The 22422-nt window shown below is 39.3% G+C and overlaps 4 protein-coding genes across 7 annotated transcripts; 1 reads left to right on the forward strand and 3 right to left on the reverse strand.

Moving 5' to 3' along the window:
- Positions 1 to 1885: 1885 nt before the first annotated feature.
- LOC131327442 (uncharacterized) lies at positions 1886 to 2294 on the reverse strand. Its single transcript, XM_058360611.1, has 2 exons — positions 2163 to 2294; positions 1886 to 2086 (listed from the first exon to the last, which is right to left on the reverse strand). Exons 1-2 carry the CDS (start codon positions 2292 to 2294, stop codon positions 1886 to 1888), a joined length of 333 nt encoding a protein of 110 aa, XP_058216594.1.
- Positions 2295 to 6194: 3900 nt separating this feature from the next.
- Positions 6195 to 7689, forward strand: LOC131325800 (uncharacterized). Its single transcript, XM_058358244.1, has 2 exons — positions 6195 to 6496; positions 7397 to 7689. The coding sequence occupies exons 1-2, from the start codon at positions 6242 to 6244 to the stop codon at positions 7490 to 7492; spliced, it is 351 nt and encodes a 116-aa protein (XP_058214227.1). The 5' UTR covers positions 6195 to 6241; the 3' UTR covers positions 7493 to 7689.
- A 1753-nt stretch (positions 7690 to 9442) lies between these two features.
- Positions 9443 to 14704, reverse strand: LOC131325801 (probable protein arginine N-methyltransferase 1). 2 transcript variants are annotated; one of them, XM_058358245.1, is made up of 8 exons: positions 14363 to 14704; positions 12393 to 12555; positions 11820 to 11883; positions 11583 to 11725; positions 11079 to 11166; positions 10773 to 10888; positions 10248 to 10398; positions 9443 to 9919 (listed from the first exon to the last, which is right to left on the reverse strand). In XM_058358245.1, exons 1-8 carry the CDS (start codon positions 14596 to 14598, stop codon positions 9714 to 9716), a joined length of 1167 nt encoding a protein of 388 aa, XP_058214228.1. In that variant the 5' UTR covers positions 14599 to 14704; the 3' UTR covers positions 9443 to 9713. The 2 variants fall into 2 exon arrangements, with proteins under 2 accessions (XP_058214228.1, XP_058214229.1); XM_058358246.1 differs by having other exon boundaries at positions 12393 to 13014; positions 14367 to 14506.
- A 3141-nt stretch (positions 14705 to 17845) lies between these two features.
- Positions 17846 to 22342, reverse strand: LOC131325802 (protein FAR1-RELATED SEQUENCE 6-like). 3 transcript variants are annotated; one of them, XM_058358249.1, is made up of 4 exons: positions 22140 to 22342; positions 18623 to 20856; positions 18466 to 18528; positions 17846 to 18370 (listed from the first exon to the last, which is right to left on the reverse strand). In XM_058358249.1, exons 2-4 carry the CDS (start codon positions 20684 to 20686, stop codon positions 18092 to 18094), a joined length of 2406 nt encoding a protein of 801 aa, XP_058214232.1. In that variant the 5' UTR covers positions 20687 to 20856; positions 22140 to 22342; the 3' UTR covers positions 17846 to 18091. The 3 variants fall into 3 exon arrangements, with proteins under 3 accessions (XP_058214232.1, XP_058214231.1, XP_058214230.1); XM_058358248.1 differs by lacking the exon at positions 22140 to 22342 and adding an exon at positions 21951 to 22032 and having other exon boundaries at positions 18623 to 20899; XM_058358247.1 differs by lacking the exon at positions 22140 to 22342 and adding an exon at positions 20980 to 21105 and having other exon boundaries at positions 18623 to 20899.
- Positions 22343 to 22422: the final 80 nt, after the last annotated feature.

Here is a 22422-nt window from a genome sequence, read left to right on the forward strand (position 1 = left end):
GGACCAGTTTGGTCCCCAATAAATGAATTGGAGACATTTAGTCCCCCATGTTTCTAAATGTGTACCGATGTGGTCCCCACAAGTCACACCATTACCCCTAACGTTAAAACAAGGGGCACTATTGTCTTTTCCTACCCCCAACCCTATTATCCTCAGAAGACGGATTATAAAAGAAAAAGAAAAACTCAGACGGAGGGGAGCTTTACCAAATCTCAACCCTATTACTCTCAACCCAAAATCGTGTTTGTATAGACTGAAAATACAAGAATCCGAGATTGGATCATGGACAATGCTGGTGGTAAAGGTACGAAAATTGCTCTTTGTTCTTGTATTTGGAAAGATTTGGTTTGTACATGGATTTTGGCTCGTGTTTGTATTGATTTCGTGTGAGTTAGTGTTGCTTGCGCCTGGGATCTCACGTCATACCAGTGACGGCAACTGTGGGTAGGAGTATTTCACTTGCTATAGGATTATACAGGAGTATTTTTTTGTATGTGAAGAAACAAACTCCTCCCTTTGTATGATATATATTTATATATGAATGTGTATATGTACTTTGTATAAAATCATGTGAGTTCTTTAATGTTTTACTTTCAGAGAATCTATGTAGTGGAGGGCAAAAAAAGGTTTTTTTTTTTTTTAATTGCTTTGTGGCCATTTTTCATTACTTTTGTCCCTGGGTGTGGTCCCAAAAGCTGTGTCTTTTGACTATGCATATATTCTTTGGCCTTTTGTGCAAGGGGTAATTCAGACCCTTCTCTGTATTCACTGGAAGTGCATCATGGGGGCAGGTTTAGTGTTAGGCCCATGAAACTTTACATTGGGGTAAGATTGACACATTCCATGACCTAAATTCTGATTATATATCAATGTTGGAAATGGAGGCCATTGCCCAAGATCTTGGGTATTCTGGCCATGTGGCCTTTTACTATAAAAGACCTGGTTTTAGTTTGGACAAAGGGCTTGTGCCTTTTAGTACTGATAAAGAGGCAGTCAAAATGCTGGATTTTCTGCATAAAGATAGGGTTGCTAAAGTTTACTTGGACCATAAAGGAGGAGAGACTTTACTTGAGAGCCAGGTGGGTAGTTCCAATATAATTGCAGCCCATCAGAAGGACCCACATTTGGAGGAGCTGTCTGAAGTCGAAGTTTGTGACCTAACCTTAGAAACAAAGCAAAAATGTTGGGGCTATTGATGGAGGGACTGGGCTTGGGCCTACTGATGGAGGGATTGGGTTTGGGCCTACTAATGGAAGGACTGGGCCTGCTATTAGGGAGGGGCTTACAACTCAGGTGAAAATCCACCATTTTACCTCTATTTGCTCATTATTTAGTATTATACACTTCATCTCACACACTTAACCTCTGTTTGCTCATAATTTAGTCACACGTTATATTATACATTTATCTCATTTTGTACAGGTCAATACTCCAACAAATTATGACCAAGCAACACAAGGATCCCAAATCTCAACTGTGACACAAGTTAAGCAAGTTCGAAGGGGAGCTACCAACAAGTATGCTAATGTGTCAGGTTTGCATGGGATTAGGCATAATGGTACCATGCTTATGAATTGGTTTTTGGATATGGTACCATGCTTATGAACTTGTTTTTGGATATGGTACCATGCTTATGAACTTGTTTTTGGATTTCGTAGGAAGCTAGCTATTAAAGCTTATGTTGTTATGCTCAATATGTATGCCATAGGGCATTTGATTCAGTTTGAATGTTTTGACAGTAAGCCAATGTTTTAGGCAGAAAAATACCTTATGTTTTGGTACCAAGCTTATGTTTTGCTGCATTTTTTTATCTACTTTGCTGCAATTTTTTTTTATCTACTTTGTTGCATTTTTTTGTCCACTTTGCTGCATAATTTTTTCTGTTTCAGTACACTTTGTAGGAGTTCATTTTGGCCTCCACTGCCATCAATTTCTTCTTCAGCTTCTTGTTCTCTTTGCTTAGTTGTTGGTTCTTTTTTTCCATGTCTTCTAGTCGGTGCTCTAGCTCAGCATTCTTTGCTTCCAATTCGTTCTCCCTTGTTGGTGGATCAACCCAATAGAAATATTTGCATCTTTTCTCTTTTATCTACAAATATTAACAACAAATTCTGTAAACTTGCAGTTTTTATTTTCAGTATATAGTTTGTGGGTTTATTTCATACCTCGTAATTGGTGCACCCTAAGAATCGTCTTCCTGGATTAGCAATGGTCTTTGACCTTCGAAGGGGGGCTGGATTCCCACACAAGCAAGTAGGGTACTCATATTGGGTAGTTGCAGAGGAAGAAGAAGCCATGGAAGAGAGAGAGAGAAGAAGAAACTGGTGTACTCTGTTTTTTTTCACAGGTAATGTATATATAATGGGTGTATGGTTTTGGCGGGATAAAGAGGTTACCAGGTGGGTTGGTGTATGGTTTTGGCAGGATAATAGGGTTGGGGGTGGGGAAAAGACACAATTGCCCCTTGTTTTAACGTTAGAGGTAACGGTGTGACTGGTGGGGACTACATCGGTACACATTTAGAAACATGGGGGACAAAATGTCTCCAATTCATTTATTGGGGACCAAAATGGTCCGAATTTGATACATTGGGGACCAAAAAGGTTAAAAATCCCCTCGACAAATCGGAACATTTATTGGGCAGTGCACAAATCTTAGGAGGACAGGGAGCATCTGATAGGGGTTTTTCTTGAAACCAGGGAGCCTACTGTTTAGCATATGTGCTGACCCCATCCGGACCGTCCATTTCGGCAATGGATGGTTCATATTTTATCTCAGCTAAAATAAATTTCAGCCCTTCATCCGTTCATCGCTAAGACAAAATCTAAATCTTCCATTGCCAAAATTGGACAGATCGGATGGGTCAACACACATGCTTTCCCCTAAGGGACGGTAGGCTTCCCAATTTCATTCTCCTTTTGGTTATTTTGTTGGCGCCTTTGCTAACAATTTGGGTCTTTTATTTTATTTTTTTTTGTTGGAGGGTCTTGTTTTGTTTTGTTTTGTTGTTTGGTTTTCTTCCTTTAAGAAAATTGAGAGTGGCTTGGAGGTAAGTTTTTTTTATGCAAGTAAAAGTAGTAGAAGAGTAATTATACTCTTCGAGAGTCTTCTCAATGCATTTCTTCTCATATTGCACGTACTGTTTTTCATTTTATTTATCATTAATAATAAAAAATTCACCGTTCAAAAAAAAATTCATTAAAATGGTGCGGCTGATTGTAGATTCAAAACCACGGGGGTGTCCGTGGTGTATTCAAAAATGTAAGGGGGTGTGCATGTCTTTTTCTCAAAACGTAGGGGCTAAGCGTGCTTTTTACCCTAAAGTATAATAAGATAGGAGTAGAAAAGAAACCCTTTGCTACCAACACGTATCTTTCGCCTTGTTTTTGTATGATTTTGATAGAGAAATTAGAGGTATGAAAAATATAGGGCCAAAATTTTAGGCTTGAATATAATATTAGAAAGAAATCCTTTGCTATTTACATGTATCTTTCTCCCTATTTTTTTTTTTGAGAAAATGTTTCCTCTGGACTATCTGATTACATATTGTGTCCGGATGTCTAATTTAGCAGTGTATTCATCTTGCTTTAGGGAAACAAAAAAGAGTAAAGTAAGAGTAAAGTATAGATGGAATATTATTGAGGTGTACTGTATGCATTTTTTTACTTTAAGCCACAAAAAATTTACATTTCATCACAAAATCTTGTATTTGAACAATAATAGTTCAAAATAGACAAACCTTTTGAATTATTTTTTTATTAAAAAAGTTTGGTTCATAATTTTTTACTTTTTAAATTTCTCTTGTCGAGTCAAACTAATAATGCACAAAAAATTGACGTAAAACTAACAAATGTGAACTTTTTTTTGAATAAGGACAAAAATAATGCGACTTAATTATTAAGCCAAAATAGACTTTTATGTTGCAAAAATTAAACTGCTCATTCTACTCAGAAATTACTAAACCCCAAGAGATTGGCCAAGTGATCTTGGCCTGAGACTTAGGAATTTGCTCACTCCTAAAGTCTCAGGTTCGATTATTCTTGCCAATAACTCATGGGACTACCTCACCCTCACATATAAACGTGTGAAACAACTGTGAAAGGGACTGTAGGGAATGGTTCGAGGAGTGCACAAATTGGTCTTAGACAGACGAGTCACTGTTGCAAAACTAAAATTTTGACCAGCGGTCCCCACCATTGACGAGCCTAATGTGAGGCTATTTTCTTGGTTTTGCTCTTTATTTTAACTTAGAGGAGTGTTTGAAGAGCCACGTGCCGATGCTCTCAGCCTCTTCCCGTGGAAGAGCTTCTGCTTCTGCAAATGGATGACGTGGCTTCGGTTTATTGGACATCCGACACATGCAATGGGGTAACTGGGTAGTTCGGAGATAAGATTTTTTCTTTTTTGTTTGATGTTGATAGATAAATCAGGAGTATAATGCATATATAGTTTCAAATGTTAGGCTTGAAAAAAGTAGTATAAGAAACAGCATCAAACACCAGTTGGGAGATTCAACAATGGGGAATTACATAAAAGTGGGGACTCTGTGGGAGGAGGGGGAAAGAATTGAGAAGTTATGGTGAGGTATTTTGGAACCAGGAAGTCATGCTAAGGTAAAAACTAATTGCGCAAACGTGGTATTGAAAACAAATCCGGACAAAAATACCCATCTCCCTTTGCTACGTCGTTCCACTTTCAAACCCTTTTTTGAAACGGGTGCAATTTAGTTCCACTCGAAGTGCAATGGTTAGGACTAAAGGTGCAAGCAACACACACTTGGGAGCCTCCATTTCCCAAAATGTAAAGTTTGATTTAGACATGACAATGACATCCAAATTGTCTTGAATAGAGGCAATCCAATCCCTACATTGTGCAATCTAATTTAACTAATTAAGGTGCAATTATGAATCGGGTACAATTTAGTTCCATTCGAAGTGCAATAGTTAGGACAGAAGGTTTGCAGCAACACACACTCGGGGAGCAATGTCTCCATTTTGCAAAACGTCCCTCACATTTGTTGTCTCATTCTTGATAAATCTTACAATCTTCCCATTGAGAATAGAATGTTGTCTTTCATAGCCTCAACAAATTGAGCTCTATTATTAAAAATCATACCTTTTCATATACTGGTAATTCTTTTCTTCTTTTTCCCAGTAATTGGCTTAAAACTGCCTGTACCTATGCTGCTGCTGCTTCTTCTTCTTTTTATTAAAAGGCTTCCCGGAAAATGTGTTTGATGTTGATGTTGTCAAATTGCCGCTTGAGGGACCTACAATCAAAGATGATGTTACTAAGAGAATGTTCTCTATGTTCTTTGCCGATTGCCGAAAGAAGTTGGATGGCCACTTGAGAATCTGTTTCCACTTCCAGATTTTTTATATCCTCCACCAGAGCGAAATTAAGCCCGTCCTTAATAGCCCAAAACTCTGCCATGGTGCTAGAGTTGGCCGTCATATTTAGGTGAAACTCTCCATGCCAGTGGCCCAAGCTATCACAGACAAGGCCTCCCGTTGAGGCATAGCCGTTAGTAGTGTCGACTGCCCCATTAGTAGCCATTAGCCGTTAGTAGCCACCATCCTCATCCTTATATGATGATTCAACAAGACTAGCAAAACCATCAGTTGATTTCAATAACTGAACCATCTGATTCAAACAAATTCTCTGCGACTCTGGACCACTAACAGAGCCAAGCCTGAGCTAAGTATGGACCTTCACCTTCCTCCCTTAAGTCTGCAAAAGGGAACAACCAGTTAGTGCCATTTGGTGGGATTCAGCTGTAGGACACTCTGACCCTCAAGTTCGTCACAAGGTGAGAGGAAAGGAAGTTCATCACAAGGGGAGAGGAAAGGCAAGGTACAGATCTGAGATCTAGAAACGACATATCTTCTCAGGGCTTACCCCTTAGATATTTATTGGAAGAGTGTACTCGCCCTCCAAGTCAGTCCGCCTGGTAAGAGCCAGTTGACGTAACCGATAACTGTTTTAGGTAGGTGGCGTCATGCATGATGATGGGTGCACGTGCTCAAAACGAGACTCCGGGATATCAAGAGATTCCGTTTGGCAGGTAGATTTAGAGCCGGATAATGGGAAGCGCCCAGGTTGTTGAGTTACCTACACTTTGATCAAGTCAACACATTGAATCAATACCTTTCACTGTTCTTCAAATTTGTATCATCGGGGGGCATTTTTTGCTTCCTTAGACAATGCTAATGCATGGGTTCACTGGTTTCATCTTTGTAAGACAATGCGTTACCCACCACCTGGCTATTACAAGGACCTCGTTTTTCCCACAAGATTTCTAATTCCAATGCGCTTCAATTATTCGGTTGCCGCTTCTTGTGATGTTGAATCAAACCCAGAAGCTGCAATTGTTGTTGAGAGGAATGTGGTTAGTTTGGGTAAAAACAGAAGTGGATTAACTGGAATGGAAGAGAGGCTAAGAGGGTACTTGAGTATGCTGCATATTTGTGCATTGAAAGGTTCTTTGAATGAGGGAAATGTTGTCTGTCGGACCCCCCGAAGGACCCAACCGCAACGTGGTTCGGTTTACGGCTATAAACCTACTCCACGGGCAAGTAAACGAGAGACGATTCCACTATGTGAAGAAAACGATGCTCCGAAGAGCTACAATGGTGACGAACAAACAAAGTCTTCACAAAGAGACTCACCAATCCCAAAATACAAGTTCTCTCACCAAATAAAAAACCCAATTTGAATCTCTCACAAAATACAGATTCTCTTTCATCAAGTCTCACAAAACCCCTAGGGGTTTTAACCAAGAGACACAGACATAACGGATTTCTACAGACGTGACCGGATGTCACACAGATACAGATGATTCTCATGAAATCCAACCGTTTCAACCAGAAAGAATTGCTGAAACAGATGATCTTCCAGATGGCCGGAGGCCTACAAAACCCACCATAGAAGGGGCAACCAAATGCAGATCGAACAGATGAACCCTAAGGTTCTACAGACGAGACTCCCTAGGGGCCTCTCAGAGGGATTCACTCAAGAAGTCCAAACCCTAACGAGAGAGCAAGGCTATATTTATAATCACAGATTGCTTCCTAAAGTCAGAATCCTTGCCAGATTATGTTTCCTTTGCATATAGAGTACAAAACCAAAAAGGAAACTCCAAAATCAATCTTTAGGAAGTCTAGAATATAACCAAAATCGGCTGAAATGCGCATGCTGGTCCGGACCAAGTGTGCGCTGGTCCGGACCAAGATTCCAAGATTCTAGCAAGCACTGCCTTCGAAACGGGATGGCTGGTTCGAACCAGAATACTAGCAAGCTCCAGAAACGTATAACAAGCACTAGTCCGGACCACCAAGGCGTTGGTCCGGACTAACCAAGCTGTGAACTCCCAAAATCGAGCCTAAGATCAACAGGAAAGGCAGTTCATGGGCATGTGATCAAGTATGGTATAAACCCAGATGCCCATTTGTGGAATTCATTGGTTAATTTTTATGCCAAGTTTGGGAGTCACTGATGCGGGCGTCGAGTGCTCGACAATATGCCCAAACGGGACGTTGTTTCTTGGACTGCTCTAATTGCAGGACTCATAACTGATGGGTATTGCAGGGATGGTTTGAGTTTTTACTGTGATATGAGAAAAGATGGCGTTAGGCCGAATGGGTATACCTCTGCTACTGTCTTGAAAGGTGGTCCAATGTGTATGGAAATGGGTGAAACAACAATTAAAGCAAATTCGAAAAATCGTTTACCAAGAATCATTTCCTGGAAATTTCAGCTCAAATTAAAGCGTAGAATCCATCTTTATCAAGTGATGAAGAATATATGAATGATCAGTTTTTACAATCAATTAATAAAGTAGCTGATAATGAATCTATGACCTCAGCCAAGAGTGCAGAGGAGGACAACAATTCATTTACTTGTTTGGCAAGAGAATCTCAAGACTCATACGAAGATGATGGTAATACACCTGCTGAACCTACTTTAGGAGATTTTTGGGACAGTATGACTAAAATCATTGCAAGCCAGTTGTCCTCCAAAAGGGACAAAGATCCAAAATCCCAATAATTGGAATCCTAGCACTACCACCTCAATTATGGAAGAAATAGTAACCTCAATTATGGAGGGCACACTCAATTATCAGATGAAATAATAGACACATGTGACGATGGGACCCTCAGCGCACCCGGCATATCTTTATTTCAGATGAATTTGAGTATATTTTCATTTGTATTTGAATTTAAATTTCATCTGTGAGTCCTCTATATAAAGAACGCGTCTGTAAAGATTAAACTCAAGTTTTGGATTTCCCTCTCTTAAAATCCATCTGTATTGCTCTCTCTCTCTCTCTCTCTCTCTCTCTCTCTCTCTCTCTCTCTCTCTCTCTCTCTCTCTCTCTCTCTCTCTCTCTCTCTCTCCCTCTGGTGTCACTGTAATAATATTAATAAAAGGTCAGTTTCCTTTCCTTATTATTTCGATCCTTTATTTGTTTGAAAAATACGAGCGGGTTTAATTTATCATCAACATAAGTCCGAAAATGATCAATATAGGACCTGGAATGAAATATCCTCGCCAAAGGTGAACAAAAACTATGATCTGGGAAACCGTTCTTTGGGCTAGTAAAATGCATGGAAATGTGGAATTTGGTATATAAAAAATTAAAAAAAAAGCTGCATCGAAACTTTTTGAGCTTGATCCTGCAATGGACTATGTTTATGTGACATTATCCGACATATTTGCAGCCAAAGGAAGATGGGAAGATGTTGCAAAGTTCAGGGCATTGATGGCCAGTCTGAGAATTAAGAAGGAACCAGGGTGCAACTGGGTAAAGACCGATGTTCAAGCCTGCATGTTCTTTGCTCAAGATGGTTCAGACCCCGAGATCAAGGAAATCTGCCTGTGGCTGGGGGAATTGACTCGATCAATGCATTGTATTCTGTACGAGTTCCTGATGTTCTTGGAAAACCTCTTGTGAAGCTGAGGACTTGACACAGAATCAGGGAAGATAAACTGGCTAGTCCCTAGCAGCAATTGAATTTTGCGCGAGTTCTTGAATACGTTACTTTCTTTGGATTCTTCAAAGGCCTATGCCCAACAGAATCCAAGTGCAGCCACTAAATTGGCATTCTGGGATCAATAGCAAATGCTCTTATAATGAAGCATTGTCAGTTTCAACCACCTCACTGTTTATACTCATTGGGATAGCGATAACTGGTACATAAATCGTACGGGATTGTACATTCTTGACAGGTACTTAACCATTCAACAAACAATAAAATATATGTCCCATATTTCGTGGAAAACCCTGCTAACAAATTGGATCAAAATACACAATCATAACAATCCAGTCGAACCTAGCATCCAGAGGCTTCGACACATCATCAGGCCACATCTGTTTGTATGTTACAGTCATAATCCCGGTTGACTTCAAGGTACTACTCGAACCAACACCATCCCAACCAAAACAAAAAACAAATGAACATCCATTGAGCAAATGATGATTTGAATTCTTAAATAGTTCAGCCTTACATTTCAATGTCACCCTCTGCACTCGAACAAAAGAAAAATACAGGTAAAACTTGAAGCATTGTTACAAATTGAAGAACAACCCTCATTCCATAGAATGAAACAATGAGATGTGATGCTTTTGAATGGAAACATCTTCTCTTGATTTCTGATGTCGTAAGACACTTCCAAGATATTGCTGCGTGCCGGCAAAGGAAAAATACACAACGAAATCAGCGCATTCTGTAATATTGTGTTCTAGAGATCAGGCAACGCCGGCCGTTCAATGAATATTTTATCATTATATCAACATCGCGAGGATTCTTCTTGTTCTGTGTTACTGTCATGCTCCCAACCAAAGCCTCTCCTTCGCATATCGTGAGCACGTCTTCAAGGTACAACACTGTTTGCTTCCAATGCGTAGCCCGTGATTTTGGCCCTGGATAAGTTTATTTTATAATATTGGTCAGAAACACAATGGAGAGAGAGAGAGAGAGAGAGAGAGAGAGAGAGAGAGAGAGAGAGAGAGAGTTGCAGCATCTGAGTAGCACCGGACGAATATTTTTTTATAACTGAATGAACTCCTGAGAATGGGGGAAAAAACTTTAGATTCAAATCCGGTTCTATCTGTAGAAATCGGCCTTTTCTTTTAAGATATAGGACATCTAGTAAGCAGCTAGTAGAATCACCCAATAAAACAAAAACCAAAACACAAGAAGAAAAAAGAGGGAAACAAAACAAGGTTATAGAAGGGCTAAGAAATAAACCTGTAGAAAAACCGGTCAATTTATGACACTTTGTAAATGTGACGTCAAAATATGCTACAAGAGCATGGATGTAATCATCGCGTTCTGCCACGAGCTTAAAAGGAGCTGTGAAGGAAGCATCTCCCGGAGCCATCTTAGAGATGTCCATCGTCTGTATTAAGTAAAAAAATGCATGTCAAGAAAGATCGCAACAACATATTCAGCAGATGAAAGTTAAGAAAAACTCAACCCTCTGTCCGTTATTCTTTTCTTAGACACTTTAAAATTCTAGCTTTCAGAGAAAACATGTGATAATTGCATTTAAATTCAAATTTCAAGGCATTAATTACAATATTACCCATCTATTCTCACATCTCCACTCATCCTATTTAGTTGTGGGGGAGAGTTTTGGAAAACTAAAACTTGCACTTCAACTTTTCAAAGAGGGCGAACAATAAGGGAACATCTTCAAATGGAAAGCTGGACCAAGAATATAGAACTGCTGTTGTATCACTTACTACTAGCCCAGAAGGACATGTTTATTACCTTCAGCAATTGGCAGTTTGTAACAATCTGATTCTGGTCAACTGTGTCAACAAGGGGTTCCATCATGGACTGCTTCTTGATACAACTCATGTTGAAGCCATATACATTATTCCAAACTGTAATGCCATTAAATCCCAAAAAAGAGAGTAAAGACTCAGAACTTAATTAGAATAACTTATATGAAGCCCAACGCACAAATGATCTCATGCCAGTTGAGCTGCCACACACCCACAGATACGAAAATGAGATACGTAGGTATAGATTATGCATGAATTGCAGGATGTGCAGTTGAGTCAATAAGCTCACATTCAATCTTGTCCTCTTTGTACTCGGCATCCTCGATAGCGGTCAAATAGAGAGAAGCTTTATCTGGAAGAACAACTCCACTGTTAACCTGCCAACCACCAAGGAGTATATGTTGAGAGAAGATATGTAGGTCAAACTAGTTTAAGGAAACATAACAACGGCAATGCTTTCCTGTCAAATGTCCAATGCCTAATCTAAAAATAGCACTCAATCACAAAATTACAACATAACCAAAAACTACACCCTGGAAGTGCACAAACCCGGGCATTCATATAATATTGAACAGCACAGAAAATCAAAGAAATGACTTCGAAGTATAATTCTCTGAATTTAAAGCAGCCAATTAGGTATGAAACTCTAATATTGGCTCAAACTTACACACCATAATAACAACAATATTCACCAGAAAAACAGGAGGACTGTTTGACTAAAACAGAAACAATTATTCTGGTGATATTCGGGACAGCATCACAATTGGTATCAGCAGAAGAAGGTGCAACCTACCAGCCACTTATCACGAGCATAGAGGACTGTATTGAGCATATTCTCAAATAATAAAAAGTATCCCATCCACTCTGAGACAATGATATCTACTTGAGCAACCGGAAGCTCAATTTCTTCAATCTTTCCCTTCAATACTGTGATAACTGTATGATAAAGCAAGAACATGAAAAGTTCGAATCAGTTGATGCAAAAGGTTGAAAGAGATTTAATGAAATTCATGGTTCCTAAAGGCATCACCATTTGAAAAGCCGTTTACTTTAACAATCTCTTTTGCCATATCAGCCATCTGGGAGCATTCAACCTGAAATGAGGTCTTCAAATGATCAAAAAAAATGTACATCTGTGAGTAATGGCAGAAAGCCATTTCTAGATGTTGTACACCAGACACTAAAAAAATACTAAACAGCATAGAGGGCAAAAGTTGTTCCTAACAGTGATCATGAAACAAGAAGCTAATCACCATACTGCATTTGCGAATAGTAAGAAATGTAGAAACAACTGCTAATTAAAAGGCTATCCAGTCAGAAAACATCAATAGTTTGGAATAAGCAAAATCATATTATTGAACGGAATTATCAGAATTGCAGTGAATTCGGACACTCATGTGAAGTAGATGACTAACTGAACAGGGGAACTAAGAATGACTCAATCTTCTGACAGGATACAAGCATGTATGTTGATGGTGTCAAGATTGGTTAGATTAGTTCCAAACACCCTAAGTGTATTACGTGAATAATATCTCTATGTGCTACATACCACAAATAATAACTTAAAATTTAAAAGGAGATGGGGTTGAGAATGAAAGCATACAGCATACACATGTTTTGCCCCTGCTTTTGCACAAAAGAGCGACAAAATCCCAGTTCCAGCACCGACATCAAGGACTACTTTGTCCTTGAACAAGAAGGTATTCTTATAAATAACATTTTGGTAAGTCTTGGTTCTCACTGCATCCTTCAACATTTCCTGCAAAGTGTTCATAATAAATAATTGGATATTGAGCAAAGCAGCATAAGTCATATGGCAAACGGTCTAAGACCAACCTAGATTCAGTGTTAGGGAAAAGATAATTACTACTAAGAAAGTGGCCAAAGTAAACGAAAGCTATAAGAAATCACAAAAAGAAGGCCTATATTTTGTTGTTGAAAGAGTGAAAGATTACATCACAGACGATGAAAAATTTAAACCAATATCATAAAAAACCTTAAGACTCATCATCAGTACATACAATCCACATATCATAGGAAAAGAAACCTACAAACTAAACCGTAAGCATAAGAAGCACCAATATAATGACCCTAAGAGATAATATCACAGCACAAGAAACCCCCAAATTGATTAGGAGAACCGAAAATTTGAAATGAGCAATTGCAACACCACGAAACACTGGATGGCTTTACATCCAAATGCAGCAAACTTACTTCATGAATACCTGCACACAGGGAAGCACAGAAAAAGAAACAAGATTAAGTAAGAAATGAATCTTCATGGCACAGATTCAGATAGTAACGTACAAGTCAATCTAAACCCTAAAACGACAAACAAATGTGTGTATGTGTGTGTGTTATCAATAAATGCATTTGTATAAGCATGTATATCTATATCAAGGCAAAAAACGGAAACCTAGTTGAGAACAGGATGGACATGGATAAGAAACAAGTGCTACAATTATCTATAAGGTCGCATAAGGGGAAATAAATTGAGAACAAAATGGACGTAATAGTACATATAACGTCCAATTATAGCTGTCTAGGTGCTATAAGCAGAATCACAAACCTACAGACACTACTCCTCTACCCCAATTTTCCCAAATATAACAGCTCCTCCTAGATAACCACTCAACATAAAATATTAAAGCCAAAAATTCCATCCTTTTTCCAGTCCCCTCAGGTCTCTCATCTCACGGCCAAGTAACAATAATCTTACCAAGTACCAACCCTATCTAAACCCTGAACTTTGCATTGAGCAGAATGAAAATGACTAGGGAATAAGTGAATTACCAAAGTCAGAGTAGGAATCAAAGTAACCTTTTTTAAAAAGTGCGCCCCAACAGGTCATGTTACATAGCATCAGCCCCAACTTAACTCAATAGAGCAGGTAACAATAAGTGCTCCAACTCAATCTAAAACCCTAACAAAACTTACATTACAAGCATATTTATATCTACATACATCAATACAAAGTACAGAATGGGCATCAATATGGAATAAGTGAAATACCGAAGTCAAAGTAGGAAGAGAACTAGTAATTTTTAACCGTGCCCCCCAACGCCTCATGCCCTCCATGTTTTTTGAAATTGATGTGTCGGTATCCTATCTGTGTGGTGTCCCGTGTCCATGTCCGTGTCGGTGCTACATATCATCTACCCCAACTTACCCCAGTGAACCAGTAGCAATAAGCATTCCAACTCAATCTAAAACCCTAACAAAACTTACATTACAAGCATATCTACTACATACATCAATACAAAGAACAAAATGGGCATCAATATGCAATAAGTGAATTACAGAAGTCAGATTAGGAATCCCAAGTAAAACTCTTTAAAACCTAGTCGTGTCGCAGGTCCACGCTACCTAGCATGTGTCATGACCTCCAACTTTCAAAAAAAAATTACGTGTCTGACAGTGCAACATATATCCCCACTGACCCCAATAGAACAGGTAACAAGAAGCGTGCCAACTCAATCTCAAGTCTAAAACACACATTTTTACAAGCATACACATAGCTACATACACCGATAAAAAAGAACAGAAAGGTAATCAATATAGGGAATAAGTGAGCTACCGAAGTGAGAGTAGGAATCGAAGTAATAGTCGGCGCTGGTCTTGTCGGCGCCGATCTCGTCGGGATCGCACATGAGAGCGTCGTCGTCGAGATTGGAGCTCTCGGTGACGGTCTCGTCGAGGGTCTCGTCTTGGAACTGGTCGTCGTCTTCGTAGTCGAACTTGATCTTCCGAGGTCTCTGGGTTTCGGAGCTGGTTGCGTTGTCGTTGTTTTTATCGGTTACAGGATTCATTGTTGGGCTGAGGAGGAGGAGAGAGAGAGAGAGATTAGGGTTTTAGAAAGGCAGGAAGAGAAGGCGGAGGCTGTTGATTAGGGTTTTGTTGTGTTCAAGTTGTTCAACAGTTAAAACCGAAGGGGAGAGAGAGAGTGTGTGGTGAGCTGAAAAAAAACTAACGCGGCAAACGTACTTAGGGTTTTGATTAGGGTTTTTTGTAGTTTTTCTTTGTCTCCAAACAAGGTAGTTTTTTTTTTGGTTTTTCGAAGCGTTGCTATGCCCACTATTCTGTTTCGTCACTCAATATTTCACCGTCCGTTTCGGCAGGTGCGAATTTTAAAAAATTCTTCCAGGGAAGCTAGCCAACTTCTGGTCGTCTATTAACACTTTTAGACGATAAGATTGAGTGTAGTGGGAAAACAGTAAATGTTGAGCGGTGGACGTAGACTTTATGTATTTTTTGACTAGTAGTAAGCCAAGTTTCTTTTGTCGGTGGATTGGTTCTTCGAACAATTGATCAGGTTTCGATTCTCGGGTCAGGCTTCAAGAAAGTAGTAGTTATTTTTATTTTTTTTTCAATTTCCTACTTCCTAGTTCTGGTGTGGATTAAATGTCTTTGATTGGGACCAAAAAAGTGATTTGTTGAGGTGTGCATAATATAGCCCACTTCCGACCGTCGAAAAAAAATACTAAAAGAAAACGTCCACTTCTTGTTATAATAGTGTTGCCAAATTTTATTTTATTTTATTTTTTTCCTTGCTCCGATATCAAAAGACTGAAAATACGATGTTGTAGCTGCATTTGTTCGGTGCAATTTTGGCAAAATCTCCAATTCACACTATCTTGTTAAACTTATCTCTTATTTTTCAATGCAAGTTAAATGGTTTGGGGAAATGACAACATCATCGAACCTAAAATGGTGTCATTTTTTTTTTCCCGAATAACTCATGTGTTCGGGTACGGCCATTTTTATTTATTTTTTTGGCATCAACGTATGGCGATTAATGAGCTAAAGAGTGGAGTAGTGGGCTTAAATTTTGCCCAAAAAAAAAAAAACTACGTCATACCAATAGCAAGACAAAAGGGCTATGATTTGAACTTGCTTTAAAATAGTCAAAAAAAAAAGTCTGGAGAAAGAGGATGTATTTTACATTGCTCCGCAAGCTAGCAACCTTTCTTGTCAAAACATCCATGATTTTATTACTCTCTATCGATGATGAAAATTGAGCTTGAAAGACTCAAACTCCTGTTAAGAAAATAAGAGTCTTCAAAATGTGTCCACAGTCATCGCTAACGAATGGGACAATCTTCTTTTACGGTCAATTTGTTGCGCAGGTTTTTTGTTACAGCATTCGAATTGAGATCATAGAATGGAGGACTAATAATTGAATGGTTAAGGACAACGAGTTCATGGCCAAATCGTGGTGTACAGATGCAAATTAAAGAAGGAACATCCATGATGGTGGACTCTTTACCACTTTTTCACAACAAGGCTTGTCGCATCAATTGTCGGGCTATCGAATGCGGGCAGGGATGGAGCTATGTTTGGGTTTGGGGTCATGTGTAACACGGGCCACCCCAGTTTTGAATTTTTTTGACGCTGGTGTCTGGTGTGCAAGTTATGCTTTTGTTGCAGTTGTTGGGGTTGTCCAGATTTTCGACATCCTCCGGATCGCCATTTGAATTGGAAGGCTATCATGGGCTGCAGCTAGTTATTGGCCTATTTTAGCAGTGGGAGATGATTTGAAACTTTACACCTTACTGTCTTATCCACGTAGCATTATATCGAACCTTGGGGTGGTGTTGTGCACATTCGGGCCGTCCGCTCGACATTTCAACGGTCCACATTTCATCGTGGCAATAAACGGCTCGGAGGCTCGGATGGTGGAGAGGAGATTTGGACCGTTGGATAGCTGATGTATGGCTCAAATGTGCACAGCACCATCCCCGGCTATGTTTCTTCAAAGTAGTGTCTATACAGTTCCATGTTTAAAGTTTTGTATCCATCGACAGCTTCTAGACATACATGTGCTATCTTTTGGCTTATCAATTGAGAAAGATTTCTGGCTTACCTATGCTGGCATTGCTTCTTTTTTTTTATCTAGGCATGGTTGAAAAAGGGGTCTATTATGTTGTTTTGTTGAAAAAGTCTCTGAAATATGTGAAAATTGGATAGCTTGTAGCGAACAAGTAATTTGATTCTCTAGGGTTGTGTATAAAAAGTTTTTGTCATTGGAAGAGACAAATGATGCTTGGAGGGTGTATGTTGAAGCTCCGTCCAATGTGCAATTGCTACCTCAACCTGCTCAACTCCTCACCGATTATCCACCTTTGGTTGTACCTGTGCAATCAAACATGGATGGCCATCGTAGTGCAAATAGGTGCACTCACATTGCAATGTTCTTGCTCGGAGCAATAACGGAAATTTTTCTTTAAGACAGTTTAGTTGGGGTTATGTAATGCCTATTTTGATTCGCTTATGTTTAACTGTTGGGACTATGAAATTGCTTACTGTTGGGATTTGGTTTGGTGTATCTAGCTTGGCCTTGGATTTATGGCTAATTTATTTTGAGATCTTTTTTTTTTCTTACCTATGGCTAATTTGTATGGGAATTTAGTTGGACCGTGTCGTGTCGTGTCCTAATGAGTTCTTGGTACATAACCAAAGATGAGGAATTTTATTTCTTGCACTAATAAGGTAACAAAGCTTTGAACAAATCCACAGGAAAAGGAAAAGAAGGCCTTCGTATCTTCTGCATTATTAGATAAATGAAAATCATGAATTCTAGCATCCTTTTGCCATGTTTCACTAAAGCTTGAAGTCCATGCAAACTGGGAAATGGAATAGAGTTAATACAAAAAGGCCTCAATTTGTATATACACTTCATGTCATCAGGCAAACCGTTTATCAAATATCAACACTCCAAGAATCAAACATTTGCATTCTGAAATTCAATGCTCTACTTTAGCAAATACTATCTGCTGCCGCAAAAGACTGATCATGAAGGAATGTCATTGGAGATCCCGACAGATTGGCATTCGAAACAAAGACTTCAATACATCCATGCAACTGGAGAAATCTAAAAATTGAGTACAGTCAACTAGGGAATTCCAAAGTGCTAAGCAGATGCCCATATTCAGCAACCGTCAATTACAAAAATATACACAATTCCAACAACACGAAAAATCCAGAATAGTTATGTTTTAATTCAGAACAGAAAGACTAGAAAACGATAACCACCATAATTAGGTAGAGAATTGCTCATAATCAAACACAATTAAAGTAATTCCATTATAAAACAAGCAGATTTCAATCCAAAACAAATGTATCACTCATTCTCAAAACACTTTAAACCCTAACAATCCGATCCAACCAGCCCCACCAATTCCGAAACTAAGCCATAACCCAAAAAAAGGAGAGTCTACCCAGGATACACATCAAACAAGTTTTCTATTGTTTACCATTATCTCTTGCATTCATCATTTCCAAAAAAATTTGCTGTCCTCCTCCTCAACCCTGTCCTTGACTTTGGTGATTGCTTGATTGTCCTCCTCCCCAAACTTGAGTACTCGTAATAGTTGATTGTCCTCTCCAAACTTGACTATTAAGTAATCTTGGCATGTTTCTTTGTGAAGTTGGAAAGTTGTTCAAAAATTGGTTGAAACCTGTTCCGGTTGGGCGTAAAGTTGGAGAAAATGGGAGGATGGTTCCGGCTTGTGCAATATTTGGTTGCATATTATGGGGCATCATGTTTGGCCACATTAATTGCCCCATATAGCTTGGGTAACTCTGCCCAACAACAACAACAAAAAAAGTTTAACATGAAACATAATAACGGAATTATAGAAGGAACAAACTTAGCAATAAAAATAAATAAATCTAACATTTACATTTACAACACTCTCTTGTGTTCCAAACACATGGCCATCTGCATTTTCTTCAACCTCCTGAAATTAATAAACAACATAACTATTAAGCATTCATCCAAGATATGTATATGGAAATATTAACAAGTAAGAAACAAATAAAAAAAATTTATACCTTCGCTTTTTCGTTTGACAATGTCTTCTTTTTTTGTTCTCTTTTCTTCTTACTAATTTTTTCAACACCACTTTGCTTTCTTTTTGTCGGCAATCTCCCTTTTGGACGAAGAGCTTCCGGGTCAACGATGTTCCTACTCTCTTTGGAAGGTAAAACTACATCTCCAAGTGAAAAGGAATCGTTTGGAGTATCGGAAACCATATTACTTCCACAAACAACCGAAGATTCAATCAACTCTCTTTTTAGCTCCCGTAGCCGTCCCATCACCTTATCATACTTCTCTTGACAATCTTCTGCCAAATCAGCAACCTCATTAGAGAGATTGCACATATTGTCATGCCGACGTGCTTCAATTGTCAATGACGATTTATCGTAGTTGATTCGAATTTTAGTATGGTCCCTTTTCAGATTTTTTCTCCATCTTCTCAAGACATACTTCTCAGGTACTCTTTGAACTCTCCTTTCATGGAATACCATCAGTTGATGTCGACACACCATTCCTCTAAACTCAAACAATCGACAATTACATTTTGCTTCATTGGTCGCACCATTAAAGTCGACAGTAAATGACACACGTTTTCTCCTTTGCTCTTCTCCAAATGTAATGTCTTCTTTTACCTCATATTCCGACCAAACATCGCCTACTTTCCTTTCATGTAAAGAACAATTAAGTTTGCCGAGAAATTCATCATGAAACTCCTTAACCTTCGCATAGGTGTAAGCACTTTTGAAATGCTTCTCCAACTCATCTTGAGTTATGCACGGGATGTAAGAGTGCACACTTTTCGTATCTTCATGTTTTTCATTTTCCACCTTTCTAGCCAATGCATTCTCATATTGCTCTACAAATTGTTTCAAGGTCGTCTTCGAGTTGATGTAACCATCAAAATAAGAATTCATACTCTCACTTCTTTGCGTGGACGACATTCCCGCCCAAAATACATCTTTCACAAAAGCCGGCACCCATCGATTCTTCTCCAAATACAACCCATGTAACCATTCATTATTTTGAAGTTTGTAATTTTTGATGAACACATCCCAAACATCCTCAAAATCTTCTTTTGTCAGTGAATCATAAACTGCATTGTGCAAAGAATGTAAAATTGATTTATATGCCTCGCAATTTCCCAACTTTTCTGGCACCTTTTCCAAGATATGCCATATGCACCACCGGTGTCGGGTGTAAGGGAATACTTCTTCTATAGCATTCTTCATGGCCATACATTGATCAGTAATAATTGCTTTGGGAGCACAACCCCACATGCATGTCATCCAAGTCTTAAATAACCACGAGAATGATCTTGTGTCTTCAAGAGCGACGAGTCCACATCCCAATAATATTGATTGACCATGTTGATTGACACCTACAAATGGAGCAAAAGGCAAGTGATACTTGTTTACCAAGTACGTCGTGTCAAACATCACAACATCACCAAACTCCTTACAAGCTGCCCTACTCCTTGCATCAGCCCAGAATACATTCATTAGTCGGCCCTCATCATCCAAATCCAAGGCAAAAAAGAAGTCAGAATTGTCTGCTTTCATTTTCATGAAATAACTGTGCATTGCCTCAGCATCTCCTTCCACAAGTCGTAAATGTCGCATTTTATCCAAATGACTTCGGCAATCTTTTGGAAGAAATGGAAGGTTTTCATGTCCCCCCGCCTGAATCTGAAGTGAGTCATATGTCTTGTGCAACTTAATCTCGGCTTTATCATTCTTTTTCACATGTTCATCAAGGACCTGATAGCTCTTGTGAAACCTGGACTTTTCCGGGCTATTTTCATGATTGTGCTCCACGGCAACTCGATTTAACCTCCACTTTCCATCTGGGTAATTAGACAAATTAAGACGAGCTGGACACTCAATTTTCGTTTGTGGCCGTGGTTTGACCGGATTGGTTGTGGTCACCTTTGCCTTTCCACCGCGATTGCATTGAAAAGTTACATGCCTCAAGTTTCCATCTCTTCCCTTTCTCGAGTTTCTTTTTGCCACAGCAAACCCCTTTTCTTTAGCATATCTTGAGTAATACAGATAAGCTTCATTTGCTGTGTCAAATATCATTCCCTCCTTCGGTTCCTCAACTCTATGTTCAGAATTTTCGGTTGCCTCCTTTCCATCCTCATTAGTACCTATCTCATCACACTTTTTTTTTGAAGAACCACTCGATAACTCTTCTTCTTCTTCTTCACCGTCTCCACCCGATGGAGTAGGCAGTGTCGACAGAACAGACTCTGGCGACATCAAAGTCGATGGTGATGGCAACGGAAATATAACCTACATTTTCAAATTTTAAGCATGGTAGATAAGCATTATCACAAGGTAGGACAAGTTTAGTATACTGTAGAGAGAGATACCTTCGTAAAACTTGCTAAAAGCACAAAACATTGGGGACCTAACACTTTAAAAGAAGACACTACAGCAAAAAAAGGAAATTCAGTCCTTTGGCCCCGTGGAAGCACTAACATGGAAACAGGATAAGGATGCAGTGAAACAGAAAAGCCTACATAAATTAGGATACAGCTGAGTTTATGGAAACAGTAACACGACAATAAGTCTACCCCGCCGCCCACGTCCCTGTGCTAACAACCCCTAATGAAATGGAGATGCAAGGGAGGACAGAACACAATTCACAAGTTCAATCTAGACATCACCAAAAGATTCAAACTTCATTTCACACATCAACAAATAGCAAATGTAGCATATGAGAGTGTTCTACTATGCAAGGAAATTGTTCTGCTCCAACCGGGCCGATTCCTAACTACAATCACTACTTCATTATCCATGATCATAAAATAAATTCTGGAAAATGGGAGCCCTCAAAGTGCCTATCAATCCAAAAACATGATTAAAAGAACTAAGATTCGCCATTTGTAATGTTGCATCAGCTACATCAACCAGTATGGGCTGTGGACCAATTCTATTTCCCCAAATACGTTACTTCTAAATAAGGAAAAGACCCATCAAATATTCCTATTACATGCAGTATCTCAGAAAACAACGAACTAGCTCCAAAACAGTTCCTAACTCAATTTGTTGAGTCCTACATAGGTTTTTTGAAATCGATTATTTGAAAGAATAAGCTAAAGATGTCGTTTTGACAGAAAACGGAGATGAGAGAGGGAAATGCCGGATTGGGGAAAGGGTCATCTGATTGATTTGGGTCTCACACTCTCGAATTAACACGAAACAATCAAAAATCAACAAGGTATTGGTCCGTAGGTGCCCTAATCAGACCGGAAATAGAGAGGGGGGGGATCAATTTTTTGGATTGCACGACAAAAAAAAACAGAATCGAACATAAATAAACAAGACTTTTCCTTTTTACCTCGCCATATCCTATTACAGAAGCACCTCGATACAGAATACAATCACAGATTCACACACACACACACACAAAAGGCCAGTGATGGAGAAGAAGATGAGGAGGAGGGGAGGAGCTGGGTCGAGCATACCCTACACTTTGTTCACTGGACTAAGTTAAGAGAGAGAGAGAGAGAGAGAGAGAGAGACCGACCTTCTTGGCGGATGGTCGTCGGTGCCCTAGAATTCAGATTTTCACCGCTGTGGTGGTCGTCGGGAGTCAGAGGCCGAGGTGAAGGTTGTCGCCGGAGGTGATGGGGTGGCACTCGTACTGGGTCTTCCTCCTCTTCCTCTCTCTATCTCTCTCCCCTTCGAATCGAACCAGAAGAAGCGCCTTTTTTTTGTTTTGGGGGGAACTCGTTCACAGCCTTTTGCTGCCTCCTTTTTTCTTTTATTTTTTATTTTTTAAATAAAGGTGGGACCGCTCGCCTACGGTG

This window comes from Rhododendron vialii, chromosome 5a (genome assembly GCF_030253575.1).
Source record: "Rhododendron vialii isolate Sample 1 chromosome 5a, ASM3025357v1".
In the NCBI taxonomy this organism is placed as follows: domain Eukaryota; kingdom Viridiplantae; phylum Streptophyta; class Magnoliopsida; order Ericales; family Ericaceae; genus Rhododendron; species Rhododendron vialii.

What these genes read in the sequence shown, in the direction of transcription:
- LOC131327442 (XM_058360611.1), bottom strand. Translation starts at nt 2,294, where the DNA reads ATGGCTTCTTCTTCCTCTGCAACTACCCAATATGAGTACCCTACTTGC. An exon ending in TAGGGTGCACCAATTACGAG is followed by an intron (nt 2,087 to 2,162) that starts GTATGAAATAAA and finishes TAATATTTGTAG; the next exon opens with ATAAAAGAGAAAAGATGCAA.
- LOC131325800 (XM_058358244.1), top strand. Translation starts at nt 6,242, where the DNA reads ATGCGTTACCCACCACCTGGCTATTACAAGGACCTCGTTTTTCCCACA. An exon ending in GTTCTTTGAATGAGGGAAAT is followed by an intron (nt 6,497 to 7,396) that starts GTTGTCTGTCGG and finishes TCAACAGGAAAG; the next exon opens with GCAGTTCATGGGCATGTGAT.
- LOC131325801 (XM_058358245.1), bottom strand. Translation starts at nt 14,598, where the DNA reads ATGAATCCTGTAACCGATAAAAACAACGACAACGCAACCAGCTCCGAA. An exon ending in CAAAGAGGACAAGATTGAAT is followed by an intron (nt 10,889 to 11,078) that starts GTGAGCTTATTG and finishes ATGGCATTACAG; the next exon opens with TTTGGAATAATGTATATGGC. An exon ending in CAAACTGCCAATTGCTGAAG is followed by an intron (nt 10,399 to 10,772) that starts GTAATAAACATG and finishes TACTTAATACAG; the next exon opens with ACGATGGACATCTCTAAGAT.
- LOC131325802 (XM_058358247.1), bottom strand. Translation starts at nt 21,090, where the DNA reads ATGTTAGTGCTTCCACGGGGCCAAAGGACTGAATTTCCTTTTTTTGCT. An exon ending in TTTTAGCAAGTTTTACGAAG is followed by an intron (nt 20,900 to 20,979) that starts GTATCTCTCTCT and finishes TTGAAAATGTAG; the next exon opens with GTTATATTTCCGTTGCCATC. An exon ending in TGTCAAACGAAAAAGCGAAG is followed by an intron (nt 18,529 to 18,622) that starts GTATAAATTTTT and finishes TATTAATTTCAG; the next exon opens with GAGGTTGAAGAAAATGCAGA.